General features: G+C 32.3%; 1 protein-coding gene across 1 annotated transcript in view; it reads right to left on the bottom strand.

The window, feature by feature from the left end:
• Positions 1-17,069: 17,069 nt before the first annotated feature.
• Positions 17,070-19,486, bottom strand: part of LOC145259901 (uncharacterized) — a 122,762-nt gene continuing 120,345 nt past the window's right edge. The window contains exon 14 of the mRNA XM_080117822.1: positions 17,070-18,262. Coding sequence (XP_079973948.1) covers positions 18,225-18,262 — 38 coding nt within the window. The 3' untranslated portion in view covers positions 17,070-18,224. The remainder of the gene's footprint in view (positions 18,263-19,486) is intronic.

Here is a 19,486-nt window from a genome sequence, read left to right as displayed (position 1 = left end):
TATTTAAATATTGCATTTAAAAATAAGTTTTCAATCTTTATCATAAAAAAACCCTTGCCATATTGTTTTGAGAACACATAACAGGGAAGTAACTCATATTTATGGTTGTTAACACAATTTATTAAAACATTGGCAATAGTTACATACTATTTTCCTCTGTACAGTATAATCACATTGACACACTGGTTCCTGCTGGATCACTGAAGTGAACTAATGTTGAACCTTGTCAGTACTAAATGGGTGACCATTTGGGGCTTCCAGGTGCTGTATGTGCTCTCCACTTATCTCGGCATTGTTTTCAGTCTTAGACTTCTCCTTGCAACTGGACTCAAACAGTGCCGATTCAAGAGAGGTGTGGTTGGGGATTGCACAACCCGTGTGTGTGTGTGAAACTGTACTAACCCTGTTCAGGTTTAACCAGCTTCCACTGAAGGAGGAAGTTACATGGGAGTATGGAATTTACATGCGGTACCCAGTTGCATGTATATCCCCGTTAGATTTTTGAAACTCTTTCAGGGAGATGTTGCCGTCCTCCTACATAGAGCACCTGCAATTCCCAAATTGGTCACCCTTTTAGTAATGACCAGGCTCAATGTTCCTTAATCTTGGTGATCTGAGTGAAACCAGTGTGATTATACCATATATGCGTAACACGTGCAGCTACACCTACAGGAGGTATCCTTTGTCTTTCGAGGTTGAATGGAGGCATCGATTTACCTCCCCTGGGAACTTGTGTTTTTTTAATCAAACATTGTATTTTTGCTAATTTTTGTCAAAACATGATTTCTTTAATAATTTTTTTTTTTTTTTTTTACCATTTTTCATAATTTTGGGATATAGCCATTACTATAACAGTTAAGTAAGGACCATTGGTTTGCCTTAAAATTCAATTATAAAAATTTTGAATTTTGCTATTAGTGTAGTTGCAGCGAAAGATCAATTAGTTTTTAAAAGTGGAGAAAATAGGACGTCTTAGTCAGGTCTATGGCAATTCATCTAGGAGGAAACTTTACATAAAGTTAGTGATTACTAGGGCTAGGACAATAGCATATTCTTTTAATTGTTTTGACTCTCGAGTGTGTATCCGATGATATTTTATATAAAGTGATATGGTTCTCAGTTAACTGTGTCAGATATATACTCGAGAGTCAAAACAATAAGAATATTTTGTTATAGCCCTAGTGATCACTGATCATAATCATAACCTTAAAGAATGGTACTTGTACTGTACAAGCATTTATCGCTATAATATAATTATTATGTAATATTAATATAATTATTATGTAATATTAATATAATTATTATTTAATATAATTATTATGTAATATTAATATAATTATTATGTATTATTAATATAATTATTATTTAATATTAATATAATTATTATGTAATATTAATATAATTATTACGTAATATTAATATAATTATTATGTAATATTAATATAATTATTATGTATTATTAATATAATTATTATGTAATATTAATATAATTATTATGTAATATTAATATAATTATTATGTAATATTAATATAATTATTATTTAATATAATTATTATGTAATATTAATATAATTATTATGTAATATTAATATAATTGTTATGTAATATTAATATAATTATTATTTAATATAATTATTATGTAATATTAATATGATTATTATTTAATATTAATTATAATATATAAACAATGATGTACAGATACCTATGTGATCTCATCTTTCATCCAAACATACTAAACGTTCTATGGTGATGGAGTGAGAAAATGTGTTAAATGTGACAGGAATTTTATAACATAAGGATGTTGACATCTGAAACAAGACGCAGCTGACAGAGTTTTCTGAAATATGTTAAATGGTAAGAATTTATTGGCAAAAACTGAAAAGGATCATACACCTCACTATGGAGAAGACAGAGTTGTTAAATAAATTACCTGCCAATAAACCCTTTTCCGTGGTTGAAACTTTGATAAGGAATTAAAGAAGAATTGTGTTTAGCATAAATGTGGAAAATGCATTTACAATTGTGAAAACCTACCCGGGGAGGGGGCTATTCTGTGGGAGTAACAGTGATAGAATGAATCCCATGAAAAAAGGGGCAGACTAAAATGTCCATTGGCCACGCATGGTCTGATAATGTATTTTACTTTAATATTTAAAAAACTTTGTCATTAATTTAAAATTATTTATGTATTACTAGAGTAAAGTTCATCCTGTGCACACAATGGTTCACTATTTCTTTCCTAAAGTTTAATAGATGTTGGCATTCTTTAAAGTTTTAGGATAGCGAATGAGAAATCTCAAATTCAGAAAATACTGAAAGGTGAACAGACAGTTGGGGATGCAAAAGAATTTCCCCTGGAGTTACAGTTGGGAGGAACAGGACACCCTTCAACCCAAGAGCAAGGTAGACTGTTAGTGAATTGGGTAGACCTCTGGTGATAGGCTATGGCCTAGGCTGTCCTCTCAGGTGTTGCGAAGTGATAGAAAACCAAATAAAGATAGAGAAGAAACTGAACCATGTGTCCCATGGAATTTGACCGTGAAATCTTATAGAATAAAATAGTATTTTACAAAATAAGACAAATTATTTAAATGATATTTTAAAGCCTTTAAACTGTCAATTAGAATGTTATTTCTAATGTTGTCTTAGTAGTTCTGACACTGTTGTAAAGCAAAATCTTTTTATAGAAGAATGAATGTTTGAGAGTAATTATGAAGCCTTTAAACTGTCACTTTGAAGGACGTTTGAATTCTGGAAATCTTAGTGAGTGGAACGGAATTTTATAGGGAGTGAAATAATGTATTACTCAGAAGTAATTTATGAGTTGAAACTCATTCTAATATTATTTTGGCAAGTAAATGCAATACTATTGATAAACAAAGATCCCCAAGACAAAAGTTAAATATTTAATGTACGTACCCGCCAGACCTGGTAGCCAATCAGGCCGATAGTAACGAGATACAAGTGACTGGAATGGTAGAATTGCCCTTGCAGGTAGCTGGGGTAAAAGGAGAATTCTTCTATGGAATTGTGCTAAGCTTGTTGCAAGATGATTTCGGAGATATATTGGCTCAGAGCAAAGTAAACCAATTTGAATTGTTTATGAGGACTGCATTAAGAAAGTTAGACTCATAGCAAAACAATGAACAGTGAGGTTATAGACATGACATCAAAGTGGGTGATCATGTTTGGTATTGTCACATGTTATAAGGGAAGGTGCCTCCTCAATATTAAATGTTATCAGGTTATAGAGCCAGTTTGAGGGAGGCTGTTTTTCCTGGTGCAAACTTTTAAGGAAAAAGTTCTAACATTATGGAAAATGCTTGAACTGTTGATGCCAGGTGAGAAGATCAGTTTGAAGCAACTAGAAACTCAATTAAGTCTGTTAGACAATGGAATTTCAAGGGATAACGGCCAGTGGGATCGGTCATTTTAATCATAGTGGAATTGATAATTGTAATACGGGTAGCAATGAAAAGACTTAAAACTTAAAACATTAATAACAGAGCATTTGGATGAAGAAGAGATACAATCGGAATTGAAATGGGTAGAAGGAACAGAAGCACAAGTGGCGACACCAGTTGCAGGTAAAACATCCAAGGAAACAACCAGAACATTGAAACCTGCTGTTAAGCCTAAACTGAAAAAAAAAGAAAATGATTTTTTTTTTTTTTTTAGCAAAAACAAGAGAGGAAACACAAAGAGAAATGACCGGGTAACTGTAAAGTGTCTTAAGAGCCGTCATTTGATAGTCAACTGAAAGACTTAATTGCATGCTTAGTCATTGATTTCTGTCATTTTCTACTATATACATGCATGCAATACAATCTATTGAAAAGTCAGAATTTTATTGCATACTTAAATGAACACCGATTTGAAGAAGTCTGCTACAATTTAATTTTATGAGTTTATTTTTTTTTTTAATTTTGTTACCTTATATATTATGTGTGTGTGTGCTGGACAGCAAGTTTATTTATTTAATTTTTTTTCGTTTTGTGTGTCAATTGCAAAGTAAATGACAAAACTGATCAGGGTGAATGTAACAATATTGGCAGGTCAAAAAAAAAAAAATGGTTGATATCAATATTCGGACAAAAAAAAAAAGAAAGAAAACAGGCAGAAAGAGAAAAAGAGAAGGGCACAGTTGAAACAAAATTGCTGAAGGAAATCACAAAGAAGGGGTGAATTGATAAGAGATATGCTAGATTTACTCCAAGAAGATTTTGAATTATTCTCTGACCAATGAATCTTAAGTATTTTTTAAATCATTTTAGTAAACTTTTTTTAGGAATTGACGATGATCAGCAATTAACCCGATTTACATAAGAATATCCAGTCTTCTTAAATAGTGATATCTCCTGTTTATTTTATTATCAAATTGTGGATGATCAAAATCAGGTGGGGCACTATTAGCCAAATTTCAAAATTTCAAGTCCTTTCTCAGAAAGGATTGAATAGCTGTCCTATTATTTTTACTGGATTATGAACTGACCGGATTCTTAGAAAAAGTGTCAAGCAGGTATCAGGCTTGATAACGTGATGTTCGTTAATTGAAATAAGCTGTTAAAAAAGAAAATTAAATGAATTATGATTATGGGGGAGATGCTCTGAAAGATTCCTCTCTGTTCCCTACCCAAACTGCACGTTGTTGAGACTCTGAACAGCAAACTGGTTCAATAACTGAACTTGTAAATTGCCAAGACAGACTTTGCTTTACCTTCCACGAAACTGCATCCCCCCCCTACTAAACTGCATTTTTCCCCCCACTAAATTGCATTTTTTTTCCCCACCTAACTGCATTTTTCCCCCCACTAAACTGCATTTTTTTCCACTTAACTGCATTTTTCACCCCACTAAACTGCATATTTTTCCCCCACTAAACTGCATATTCTTTTCCACCTAACTGCAATCCCCCCCCCCACTAAATTGCATATTTTTCCCCCATTAAACTGCATATTTTTCCCCCACTAAACTGCATATTTTTCCCCCACTAAACTGCATTTTTTTCCACTTAACTGCATTTTCCACCCCACTAAATTGCATATTTTTCCCCCACTAAACTGCATATTTTTTTCCACCTAACTGCAATCCCCCCCCCCCACTAAATTGCATATTTTCCCCCCATTAAACTGCATATTTTTCCCCCAACTAAACTGCATATTTTTTTCCACCTAACTGCATTTTCCACCCCCACTAAATTGCATATTTTTCCCCCCACTAAACTGCATATTTTTTCCCACCTAATTGCATTCCCCCCCCCACTAAATTGCATATTCCCTCCCCCCAATAAACTGCATATTTTTCCCTCCACTAAACTGCATATTTTTGAAAGTCTGAATCTCCATACACAAATTCAATACCTGAACTTGTAAATTGCCCAGGCCATTGTCTTCTCCCATTGTATGCCACAATGCTGAGAGACAGAGTTATTAACCGAACTTGAAAATCGCCTAAACTTTATTAAGAAGTATTGTTCAGATACGAATATTAAAGGCCTAAGTTGATGATCAGCATATATAATCTTTCTACAAATAATTATGTTATCTAAAAAAAAAAAAAACAGTCACCAAAATGTTATTTTTTCTTCTTTTGGCTTAAAATGCCCTTTGCTCCCAGTGATACAGACTTTGGTGACTAATGACAGCCAATTTGCCCTCCTAATCTTTGATAATGTGAGAGGAAGTGGTAATTCGTCAGACAAAAACCTTTAACATTCAGGATCTTCGCCAGAGTGACCACCGAGCACCAAGAAACCAACCAGGACCCAGAACCGCCAAATTCAGTGGCGTTACTCACTGAACATTGTTGGAGGTGTAGGAGTACAACAAAGCATTGATAGGAAGAAAGAATGAAGAAATACCATCTAGAATTACTCGCAAGTTTTGTTCCGAACGAAAAGATGTAATAATGTCAACAACCTTACCACCAAAATTATAACCCCAAAGTTTATTTGAAGGACCATAATGCCACATTCTGTTGAATGCCTTCAAAATGTCAAGTGCAATGACCTTACCCACTCCTGAATTATCCATAAACCGCCAGATTCGCTCAGTTATAACAGTTAATAATTATTAACTTGTTTAAAAAAAGCAGAATAGTCATGCTTAAATGAGAATATCACTTCTATTAATAAAAGGAAAATCTCTAAAAAAATAAAAAATGTGCTAATTTATTTAGAAGATCATAGAACTTTATTTGCAGAACCCTTTCCACCATGCTGTAGATCCAGATTTCGTTGCATGTCTAAATATGCATACATTTACAAAAAAAAAAAAAAAAAAAAAAAAACTACTTTTGATATGAATTAAACTGATTGAAATAAATGAATTTGCAACCCTCCCAACCGTCATTTTTTCGTGGTCATTCTTTGTAGGCAGAAAAAAAAAAAACACACACACACACACTTATTCCAAACTAGTTCTCACAGTAAATATCAATTTTTTCCCCCCAATCTATACATTGTATTTGCCTAAAACTATTTCAGCTTTCCATTTTCACCTTGAACATTATATATACTTTTTTAACACATCTATAATATAAATATCACCTGTCTGTTTAAATATATGTATGTGTGTCTGCTTAAAACTTAGGACAGAGGCAATGGATTTCCACGAGATTGCTATCGTTTTGAAGCTCGACCCTTCCAACGACAAATATCGAAAATTTGGCCAAAAACATTAATTCATTCACCCTCAACTGGGTACTTTTCTACAGGGAGGGGTCGCTTTTTTCGCCAATATTTTCGAACGTCATCCCCTCTTTTCAATTAACTAGCCTTAATTGAAACCTTCATCACTTCCGGTTTGGCGATGGACACAACAGCAAAGACATCACATATTTTTATTTATTTTTTTTTTCACATTGTTTTCTTCCTTTGTGTTACCTTTTTCACATTGTTTTCTTCCTTTGTGTTACCTGCCTGCCTACTACCACTTTTTTTTTCTTTTGGCTCAACACACACCTCCAAACACCCGGGAAACGCCAGGCACCGATGCTAGTATATATATATATATATATATATATATAAGTTTGAAACGCATGTTTAATCTTAAGCATTAAGATCTTTGAAAACGATATTTCTATATGAAGAAAGATCAACAGCACCCTTTAAAAAAAAAAAAAAAAAAAAAAAGAAGAAAAGAAACTTCTGAGTGACCAAACCTCTAATTTAATGGTGTAGCCTTGAATGTCCAAGACTTAAGCTAAGTAAACTTTTATCCAGTCGTTTTGCATGAAACTATTAAGTAAATCTAACACTACTTTTCTTCCGTTTCTTCGTATCTATTTTATTGTTTACATTTGCAGGCAAATTGTACCGATAATTTTTTTTCTCTTATTTAAAAAAGAATTACAAAAAAAATGGAATAGTCTATTCACCATGGTTACATGAGAATATCACTTTTATCTTTATCTATAGTAAGAGGGAAATCTCTATAAAAAAAAAAAAAAAAAAAAAAAAAAAATTATGCTAATTTATTTTAGAAGACCGTAGAACTTTATTAAGTATGATACTTATCTTACCAGCTATGCGAGTATGCTGGTAAACCTGGTCTGGAACCCCAACACACAGCTAACCCATTTTAGTGTGGTTGATTCATAGAATCTGTAGGAATCTTGCCAGGTTACTCATCTGGGAGTGAAGGTTCTGATGTAAAGCGTACCCTTTTTAAAAAAAAAAAAAAAAAAAAAAAAAAAAAAAAAAAACAAACATTGTGCTGAAAAACTGGGAAAAGAGGGAGCCTCCTGAGTCATCGTTGACAACCTTCATTGAGGTGGTGACATTAACGAATTCCTCAGTTTGCAAACCTATATCACCAAAGGAGTAGGTACCAATCTATTAGCCAGGTGCAGCTACTCACTCCCCATTTCCTATATATTTCCCTCACAAATAGAGCAAATGGCTTTGCTTGCATTGCTAGTTATGTTCATTTGACTGGTTGAGATCATTATTGTAAAGTTGTTGCATAATGTACTTAAATTTAATTTCCCATCTTTATTTCCTGCTAAGATATATTATCAAATAAAATAAAATATAAATTTCCATAAATCACAAAAAGAACCCTCCACACTGAGATGGAGTACTGACCACAGGTTGAAAACAAATAGAAACCTAACTGAACACATGTAGTAGAAACTTTTGTGAAAAGTAAGCCTCTTACTTTTAATTACTTAATTGCTTCCTAAGTAATACAAAGTTATTGCTTATTCACCTAAACTTGTTTTCCTGCTCTTAATTACTGATAATGCTTCCCTCTTTTTGCAAATCATAAATTATCATTCTATGATTAAGTGTATGTCTAAATATAAGGCCTATACTGGCCGTATGTACATGGTTACTTATGATACTAAAATAACTGGCACAAATGATTTTTCTAAATGTCGGCTTTAAAGGGATAGCACTTCACCTTCAAGATTGTGTTAAATTGGCTGCATTTAGAAGGCTCTCGTCAGTCATGTTGTTCTGTTTGAGGAAAGAGCAGGGCCCGCATGTATTGTTTATAATGATGTTCATTTTTATTTAACTATTGCTAATCCCTATTTCTGTATATTTTATCTTATTCTAATATCAATTTTCTATATATTTTTTTTTAATGTATTTTTAGTAGATGCATATTGTCCTATTCTGTTTCTAATTGGCATGGTATTTTGATTAATCAATCGGTATCCCATATGCTGTTATTTTATTTTATCTTTGGTAACTATGTATCTAGTATCAGGTTCTAATGGCTTATATAAGCTATTTAATTTTATATATATATATATATATTTGGATTTATAGTATTCTTTAAAGTAGCCACAAAATATTTTTATACTAACAATAGCCTAAATGTCTATTTTCACTTTTACTAAACTAAATTATTTTATGCGTCAAATTGTCAAATTGACTGCGTTTAGGATACTCTTGAAGAAATTCCTTTAGGTAAGGTCCTCGTTTGTTTGGTCCTCCCAGTTTATTAGGAGCGCTGGTCTCCTATCTATACAGGCTTTGAGGGTTTTACTGCAGACAATCAAACAGGTCTTCTGGGGGGCATTTATGGTCTTTACAATGTGGTATTTCTCCGCATCACAGAGGGGGCACTGTTTTGAGGCTGGTGAGTATGCCAGTCTTCTCTCTATGATCTTTTATTTAATGCTGAATGCTGTTTCATTGTCTTTTAGCTGCCATATTTGGGTGGCTACGGCTGTCTTTATCCTTGTTTTTGCCCTGAAGGAACTGTTGTGCATGTAACATCTCTGCTTAAATGTCCATTGTGTCATGCCTATGTATATTTCTGGTGTATCGCTAGCCTGGTGTGAGTGACGCTTCATATACGAGGGATTTCACCCTGCATCTTCCCTCTAATGTGCAATTTTCCTTGGACCTACACAAGAAGTCTGCAATATCATTTTCATTGCATTCCCTTGCGATGATCTTTTTTATTGATGGGGTGGTGGAATAGCTGATCTTAACTGTTTCTGTTGAATAATTTGTGCAGATTATATTGTGGAGGGAAATTTCTGTCTAGCAGTTTCAGGAATAAATGTCCCACTCATGTTTTTGTGTTGAGGGAAAATGGGGGTGAGAACCAAATGATGTTCCGTCCCCTGTTGCGCCTGTTTTTTGTTAGCTGTTGGGTTGACTGGTATTTAATGCTTTCCGTGAATCGGCTTTTTTGGAGCGCTTCATTGTAATATGGAGCTGCTTGATTGAAGATGTCGGCGTTTGATGAGAGTGTGGAGATTCTTTTGCCGATATTGGCAACCATGTTTTTGAAGATGGTGTGTGGGGGGTGGGGTTTATAAGATCCTTTGTTTTATGTACCTAAATGTCTCATTCGGACTAGCCTAAATAAGCTTAGAAAAGATCTAACCAAAATATTTCATGAACTACGTTTCAAAATAACAATTAGTACCAACCTACATGAAGTAGACTTCCTAGATACAACTCTGAATCTAAATAATAGGACACAGACCCTTCCCCAAGCCCAATTCCATTTTTATTAAATTTTCACCTATTTGCCAGCTAAAACCCAAATGTAAAGTTTTGCATGGTTCAAATACCCTATATATTAAGTTTCATGTCTATACACCAAAAACTGATAGGAGTTTGGTAGGCAAAATATTTCAAACAAATATATAAAGTAAAAGATGGTCACACACTTTTTGAAGACATTTATTTTTAAGTAAAATTTAAATGAGAAATTTAAAAACTTTGAAGTGTTGGATATAATGATAAACTCATTTTTATTTACATTTTTCTTGTAAGTCCGATATTTCGCTAATAAATAGCCTCATCAGCGTTTCTCATTTAAATTTTACTGAAAAATAAGTGTCTTCAAAAAGTGTGTGACCATCTTTTACTTTAAATCCCGCTCAAAACTGGAGCATAACGCATGTGGATTCACCGGAACAACAAGTACATTTCTCTTCGTCATAACACCAAAATGAAGAAAAAAAATTTTTTTTTTTTAAATTCATAGACCGGACTCTACCCTGATGAGGCGATTTATTAGCGAAATATCGGATTTACAAGAAAAAAGTAAAAAATGATTTTATCATTATATCCGACACTTCAAAGTTTTCAAATTTCTCATTTAAATTTTACTTATATATGCATACATAAATATATATAGAAAGAGGTTTGTGTTTAATATAACCTTTTTATGCAAATATTACGCAAGTATAAATCATGTAAAATATCTGCATGAATATAATTACACGTAATAGTTAACTAAAAATGATCATCCCATAAGAAAACCAAAAAAAATAATAGAGAATTAAAATGAATGTTTAAAAGAATATGCAAATTAGTTAGATCTTTTGAAGATGAATGCAATTCCATAACCCATATATAATCAAAGTTGTATTTCATCAAAAATCGGTGAAATCGACCATATTTTTAATCAAATTGATTAATTGCCTGCTTGAGACCAACTGTGGTGCATCGGAAGAAAGCTTCACATGCCTCCACGTAATGACTGTCCACAATACATTTTACTCTACATTGCACTGCAGAGAATCTACTGATGATTTTCTAAAATTATTTTTCATATATAACAGCTTAAATTAAATTTTAAAATGCAAAAGTAATGTATCATGCTCCAATTGTGCTCTAAACAGAAACATTTCGAACATGTGCCTGTCATATTAAACAACCTACTATTGATTTTATGTGCCTGGCCTTTATTGCTTGTAGAGTGATAATGGCTTGAATTTAAGTTTAAAATAAAAAGTCAATGGTGCAATTGTTCTTTAAACAGAAACATTCATTTCGAAAGAGCCCCTGTCATATCAAAGAACCTACTGTTAATTTTATATCTTGGGCCTTTCAGCTTGTGTAATAATAAAACTTCTCTTGTGATGTTAGGCTGTGTAAGGTGTTAACTTTGGTCAAAATCACTTATTCCTTCTTTCATTGGATTATTTCAATTATCGCTAGTTATTGAAGACATTCTGATACAAAATTTATCTAAGAACACTGTTAGGCATATAAAGTACCTTTGTGTGAAATTTCATAAAAATCAGCTTAGCAGTTTTTAAGTCTATAGAGAATGAACTTACACACAAAGTTCCTTTTATGCAATAGTAGAGATAGATATACACACACACACACAAGTGAAATCGGAAAATCAGTTTCGTTTTTTTTTTCAATAAAACTATTTATCTCATATATACACACATACAGATATATATTTTAGGTTGTTGCATAAGTTCCATTTTTTTTTTTTTTTTTTAAGAAAAATCAAATAATTTTAACAGCAAAAGTAAGTTCATGTAGGACCCAAGCTCCAAGTTTTTGTGTGAATCCCATCGATTAAAGGTGGCATGAAATTATCGCAAAATCACACGTCATCTTTTCACTCAATTCTCACGTCTGATGGGCATCTTTCAAAAGAACTCTGAGTTGGTCTTCATCTGAATACGTTTTCCGGAACGAGGAGCGTCATTGAGGTCAAAATTACAGTGTTTGAATCTGGTAAACCAATCTCGAACAGTTCTCTCAGCTATAACGTCTTCTCCATATACGGCACAAATATCCTTGGTCACTTCATTTGCTTTTTGACCTCGATTAAAGGCGAAAAGAAGGTGTCGAAAATGTGATTTTTTATCTACTTGACAATCCATTTGACAGTTCTAAAAAAACGAAAAAAATTATGAGCAAAAAACCATGACCATTGTCTTGTAGAACAAAACAGCTGCTTTCTAATGATATATAACACTTTGCCAAATATCAGAACATGTTTTAGAACAAAAATTTTATATGAAACGGCAAGGAAGTATGCAACAACTTGACATAAATAAAATATACACATACACATAATTGAATATAAATTCCAATTTACCAGGAAAACCAATTTCTGAAGACGAATTCATAGTTAAATAAAGACAAATATTTACCTTGTCATCTGAATTCTGATTTAAATAATAAAAAAAAAAAATTAAAGAAAAAAAAAAAAAAACTATAAAAATGATAAATGAAGAACGATTTGGGTTTAGAAGCCTTTATTTCAAATCTAAAGACTCCCTAACAATAATCATTAGAGCAGCCAGGATGGAGGTGAAAGTCACCCCAAAAAAAAGGAGATGCAATGATATTTTAGGGCTGCAAATATCCACTTGCTACATGTTTGGACCACATTTCACTCACATTAACGGATTATTGTATCATGTATTCTCATCATCACATACAATTTTCAAATATTATAATTACGATTCAAAATGCATAAGTTTCTCAAAAATGATCTGAGAGGAAAGGGGAGGAGAACGGATTTAATAAGTTCCTGTGACTTCAACAGATAAAAAAAAAATTCTTTCAAAATTTCTACTTTTTGCAGACGATTTACTGTGTCTGGTAGGAACAGGACTGCAAGGGGAGGGGATATTCCACTGTAGCCAATAAGATTGGCCTTTCCAGTTCAAAATGGAACAAGATATTTTTTTTATGCACCTGCACCTCCACACATGTGCATTGGGACAGAGTAGCTATACAAGTATTGTTCAGAGATCCATCATTGTAGATTCAAGTCTCTAGAGTCGTGTTAAAACCCTGAAAAGAACCCAAGCTGCTACAAAATGCAGACAAAAAAAAAAAAAAAAAAAAAAAAAATCAGCACTTTCTGAATCCTTGAGGGAGGGGGGTTCCACGTCTTAGTGAATAGACACTAAACGTTATTAAAAATAAAATATTTTTCTTTCAAATGTGTTTTCTGGCATCAGGAATTACAAATTCCTTGTCCGATTTTTATTGTGATATAAATTTAAGAGAAACAATTTTGGTGCGAAGGGATTGGTAGCTTTTACACTGACAGTTTTACATATTTTTCACATTTTTTTTTTCTCCTTCATTTTCAAAAGAAAAATTTACAATTATAAAAGTCATCTATATTTATAATATATTGGTATGTAAGATTTTACTGGATGAACTAGTGACTTAATGGTTAACAATTGTTGGAGTAAAAGAAGGAGAAAACAAAATGTTATCCCCAACCCAAACTGCTTTGCAGTACAAATGCCTAATTAACACTGAATTAATTTTTGTCTATATCTATATAATGTGAAGCACTTGAAATATTTTATGGTACATCAAGTTTTTTTTAATCCTTTAATGCCTAAACAATTACAATACCTGTTGTCAATGATTAATTGTATACAATTAGTTTAATACATGTCACTATTTTACCCATAGCTAGGCAGGGGGGTGGATTGTGGGTTCATACCTTTCCCCAATGGTATCCGTGCATAATTGAACAGAACAGAATTTGCATAACCTGCGAGAACATCCATTAGGCCAGTCATACACACTGCTTTAAAATATGAAAAGAAAAACTTTTGCTGCATTGTCAAAAGAGGCGATTTTGAAATGAGAACAAGAAATATAGATTTCATGAGTGGGCATAAAGGAGCCTATAAATTATAAGAATCACTAATGTTGTCATGGAAGTCCATCTGTACTTTGACAAGAAATCAAAAAGGAAGAAGCCTTTCTGTTGTTGTCGTCAAAACAGAAAGAGAACGCAATACATGAGGAGTGTAGAGTAAAGAGGTGTCTGATCCGCAGACACCTAGCATTAACAGATTTAGCAGTGCAGCCATCATGATATGGATCAGGCCAACCAATAAGGAAAAGCCAATGGTATGAGCAGCTTTATTCCTCATATAAAAGAGGGGGAGGAGCAACTGGTAGTTAAAAGTCGCATACATTATTTGGTATTCTAAAATGATTTGATAGTCAGCTTGTGAGATAACAGCGATGCTTGGATCTGTACCAGTTGGATGGTTAAAAAAGAATTTGATAGGAAAAGGGGTAAAAAGTAGTTCACCATAGGCCCATAGATAGGAGCCCTATGTGATATTTCCTAATAACTTAAAAGCTTAAAAACAATTCCTGTGATTATATATTTGGACAATTTTCTACAAATGTAATGTTTTGATTGGTATAGAATTTTAAGATAAATTGTGTTTACTTTTAGTAAACTGTCTCCTCAGATTTTTTTAATGAATATTTATCAGAAGAGTAAAAATAGAATTTAAATTAACCATAACTGCAAAAATTATACAGTCTAAAATTTTTACATAAAATTGGATGAATCTTAAGCAGTAAATAAAAAAAAAGTTTAAAAATGGTGGATGTCCTTTTATAAACTATCAGGTTAAATATTTGACAGAATTTAATGTCCAGTATAATGATAAAATTAAAAAAAAAAAATGCCCTGAGAAGCACAAAGAACAAAATAAAATAATGAAAAGGTAAGATTCTTATTGACAAACCTTTATTGCCACAAAAGAATTTCTGTCCTACTCTTCTACGGACATTGTACGGATTTCATTTCATGCATAATTTTGCTGTTATATTCCATTTAACTGCAATTCTAGCCTAACTTCTGATAAATATCAGTTTAAAGATCTTCAGTGATAATTTAATAAAAATGAATAAAAAGTTATAATCTATTTTAAATTAATTAAATTAGTAGCTTGTTCACTGCACAAGAAAATCTATTCCTTTTTTTGTGTTTTTTATCAAGTAATTCATGAATTTTTTTATCTTCAGTGATGAAAGTCAATTTGAAAGTTTTTGTTTCATCAAATTTAAAGTAAATATTTTTAAGAAAATTTTTTATTCATTAAAAATTTTTAAAAATTTTTTGGTTTTCTTTTTTTTTTTGTTACTAAAATTACTACAGAAATCATTTTGCATGTTCCAACTGCATAGGAATTTTTGACAGGGGTAATAAGAGGTTTTTTGTTTTTTTTTTCCATTTAAAAAATTCCCCACTAAGAAAAACATTGTTTAAAAAAAAATAAAAAAAAAAATAAAAAAAAAATGGGGCAATGAAAATAAATATCTTAATAAATAATAAAAATATAACTTTCTTTACCAGCATAATTTCCTGCTGGTTGAAATAAAAGACAAATGCAGAGGTGGTGAGTTCAGAACCTTAGCACCGTCAAAGTCCAGATTCAAAGTAGTTTATGCACACCAACAGCAGAAACAAATATAGTCAAACATTTTTATCTTCATAATTTTGATATTTAAATGTGTTGGGGCGGGGGATACATCATGAGATGGGATACAGCAAGAGAGTGGTCTAATCCAACGATGATCTGTCTCTTCCCCTCTATGTGTGCAAGTTAGAGTCATCAGAGGTGTAATGTATAAGGCTGCTATAAAAACTAGATGAAAGAAAAAAATGTCAAGTTAGAATAATGATTACTTATTAATGCATGAGAAGGGGGGAGGGTAACAGCTATATTTAAATTGGCAGACATTCACATTAATCTTTATATATAGATTTGTGATTTAATAAACAGATTCTAGCTGTTAAAAAATCTTTTTTCATTTCGGCAAATGAGTACAATTAAAAAGGTATCTTTTGGTTTATATTTTGGAGGGATGTTTTTTGTCAATTTGGAAGGGGGGAGATAAGTGGGGTAGGCACTCTAAAAGCTACTTACTTGCAAGTAGAAAGAGGTCAAAAGTAAAGAAAGAAAAATTATGTCAGTTACATTATCAATAAAAGGTGAATATTATATTTGATGATTACATAGACCACTCAATTTGCTGGACTAATTATTCAGTTGAAGATATGAATTGCAAATTTATATAGTTACATGACCAACTATATTGATCAGCAAGAAGAAAACATAGAACCAGAGAAATGAATATGTTCATCCTGAAATCAAGTATCTTATTTTAAATTCCCAAGGATATGAAGGTGTGAAAAATGAATGGAATGAAGATTTTTTTTCTTTCAGGCTGTCAACTTGAGGCACACTGAAGGGAGGAAGGGTAATAACAAGTGGAGTTGATATAAGCAACATGGGTTTATGGTATTACCCAAATCGCTGTAGCAGTTTTAAGGGGGTTGTCTTTTCAGTTCTCCAACTTTGCCTTTAGTCAACAGGAAGAGACATTCAGAATTAAAGTCATAACAATGCCTTCGAAAAGACTAGAACAGTCTCAGCAACAAATTCAACAAAATCAGTCTTTTTTTTTTTTTTTTTTTTTTTTTTTTTTAAGTTGGTTGCTTTTTAAACCAGTTGTAGATTAGAGAGAATCCAAGTTTGGTGACCCAGAAAAGAGGAGTTGAGGGTTGTGATCGGGAAGAAATAATACAAATGCAAAGCAGAACCACCATTACGGGTATGAGCTGCCACACTATAGAATACAAGAATTAAAAACAAAAAAACATGGTGTGGGCATAAAAACAGAGCCTGCTACATATATTTTTTTGGATTGATATGCAGTATGGTATATTATCCAATTTGTAGTTCTGTCAAAAGCAAATTGAGATACAGGGGGAAAATGGTTAATTGGCATATCAGATTTAAAAAAAAAAAAAAAAAAAAAAAAAGTCTCTTCCTGCACAATATGTACATCATAACTGGCAAAGAATAAGTTTTTTTTGTTTGTTTTTTAATCTTTTTATCAAGAAGGTTATAACCATGTCAAAAGCTATGATGAATGGTAATAAGTTCAATGTTAATTTATAATGATAAAGGAAGAGCAAGAAAACAAACTAAATAAGGTTAAAATTATAAAAAAAAAAAATCTGTCCATGCCAACATCTTTGTATCCCTAATTTCCATCACTCTGCAAGCACTGATAATTTTTTTTTTTTTTTGAGCATGTACTCTGGTTTAAAAAAAAAAATAAAACGGCCTTTTCTTTTTTTAAATATTAAAGCATGTATATATAAAGCTGGGAGTCAGCCTTAAAAAATGAGATAAAAAATAGGTGGGAAGAGAAAAGGGTAAAGGAATGTAGCACTTTATAATCAAAATGAACAACAAGGAATTATAAAAATCTAACTTTGCACTCAATACAGCAGAACTCGTTCAAATCAGCCACTACTGTTGCAAATTAGTCAAATACTAAGAAATCTGTGCAATATTTCAATAATAAAAAAAACTTTAGACACAAGTGTTCAGAATAAAGGAGATGCTATACTGACAAATTAGGCTAGTAAAAAAAAATGCAATAAAATTTAAAAGGAATTATTAAAACCATTTCTAGTAACTATTGTTAAAGCAGAGTATTTTGTTATACATTATTCTTCATGACTAGAAACCATTTCGACAAGAGGCAGCGAAAACCAGAGTTTGGATGCATTTGGATAATTGGTAAGTAGGGAGGGGAGATAATGAGTTGAGAAAACTCACAAATTAAAGAAATTGTTTAAAAACGTTATACACTGGCTAACCAAATCGAGAATGGATCTTATAGGAACCTTCTCTCAAAAATATGTGCAAATAGCCAGTAAACAGGGACTACATTCACAATATATATATATATATTTTGTCCCTTTTTATCATTATTATAATACAGCTCTTCCCTTCCAAACAAACAATAAAATAGGTATGAAGGCTGAATTGAATATCTTTCATGTTTTGTTAAAAATTTAAATACATGAACATGAATTTTGTTTCTTTTGTTATTTCTTTTTTTTCCAGTAAAGGGGAATTTGTGATTGGTTGGTTTTTTTTTTTTTTTTTTTTTTGAGGGGAAGGGATCATATCAACAACAGAGAAGAAAGTGATTAGGGTATGGGGTGGGACAAGCAGCAGTGCATGCAACAGGCCCATGGATGAAGGTCACCAAATGTCAAAGGATCCTGTACACATCTTCAATTAAGCACCCAACAGAACTGAGAATACCAAGCATGTCTGGCCAACAACCATGCCACCATCGGATTGTGTCAGACTGAGTATCAAGTGTATGTATCAGTAGAGATAGCAAGGTCAGTTCAATCAGCTTTGTCTTCATAATTCAAATGATATTGACCTGAAAAAGAAAAAAAAAAAAATTAATATTGACATAATTTTAAAGAAATGAGGTTTTCAAATTTTAAAATATTAAATCAAGAGGGAAGTTTTATTTAAAGAATAATCAAGTAAAATATATAACTCAAATATCTGGTCTCACTTGAGTGTTATTTGCACAATGTTTCAGCCAATGTAACCTTCGACCTTCTTAGATGTATTTTATCGAATTCAAGAATCTGTATGCAATTTTGGATAGAACCTTTCATCTACATTTACATACGTTTACTAACAGTATCCATGCACCTGTGTTGCTAGGTGGAAAGATGGCACAAAGTCAGAACACATTCAGAAGAACTCCACCCCACTCAAAAACAAATGAAACTATAATTATGTAATGCATTATCGTAGACTGAGGTAATATTGTTTTGCTTTCTGAAATGGTAGGTCCCCATTAATATAAAGAAATATTAAAAAGCATGTTAATTAACGTATACCCCACTAAAAGAAATGTTTACGAAGAAATATTTCTACTAAAGTTTGCAAAAGTGCATTCCCACCTGCCGAATAAAGGAAATAAATGAATAAAGAATGTTTACGAAGACATATTTCAATCAAGCCCGAAATTATTGGTTCTGTTGTCTTTGCAATGAAGGTTGGTTGTTTTTGTTTTACAGCATATCAACCCTTTTCGGGTTATTTAATGCCGAATCCAAAGATTTTGAAGAAAAAATTTTTAATAGAATATATTTGTTGTTTTCAAGTCGGTTTCTATTTAACCTATAGTTGGAACCCTAACAGGTACTACCACTCCGGATCAGAGTGGACCTGGGAGCAATGGTAATTAAAGGGTAGCTCCACACTCCCCAAAGTCCACAAGCTGGGGCCTCACCACTGGATATAGTTTAAGGTCATATCCAGGACCTTGCAATGAAGGAGAAATTCTTATAGACTTAGATAAATTTGTTTTGTTTTGATGAGGTTACTGGTAATGATCGGAAATGTAACTCACACAGCCTGGTTGCTAGCCTGTGTAAGGAGTGGGGGGGGGGGGGCTAAAAATAATGTGAAAAAAGGCAGAGGAGGTAAACACTGTACAAAAACTATAACGGCAAAAAAAAACTTTTATATATACAATTTATACTACTTGGACTAGCAGTTAAATATTAGTAAATAACACAAAGTTCTCATGTACAGAGCTCAATAGCCCAATATTAAAGCTATATACATTTATTAAAGGAACAGA

This window comes from Euprymna scolopes, chromosome 35 (assembly GCF_053919585.1).
Source record: "Euprymna scolopes isolate OS-2025 chromosome 35, ASM5391958v1, whole genome shotgun sequence".
Classification (NCBI taxonomy): Eukaryota; Metazoa; Mollusca; class Cephalopoda; order Sepiida; family Sepiolidae; genus Euprymna; species Euprymna scolopes.
This window is presented reverse-complemented; position numbering and strand designations above follow the sequence as displayed.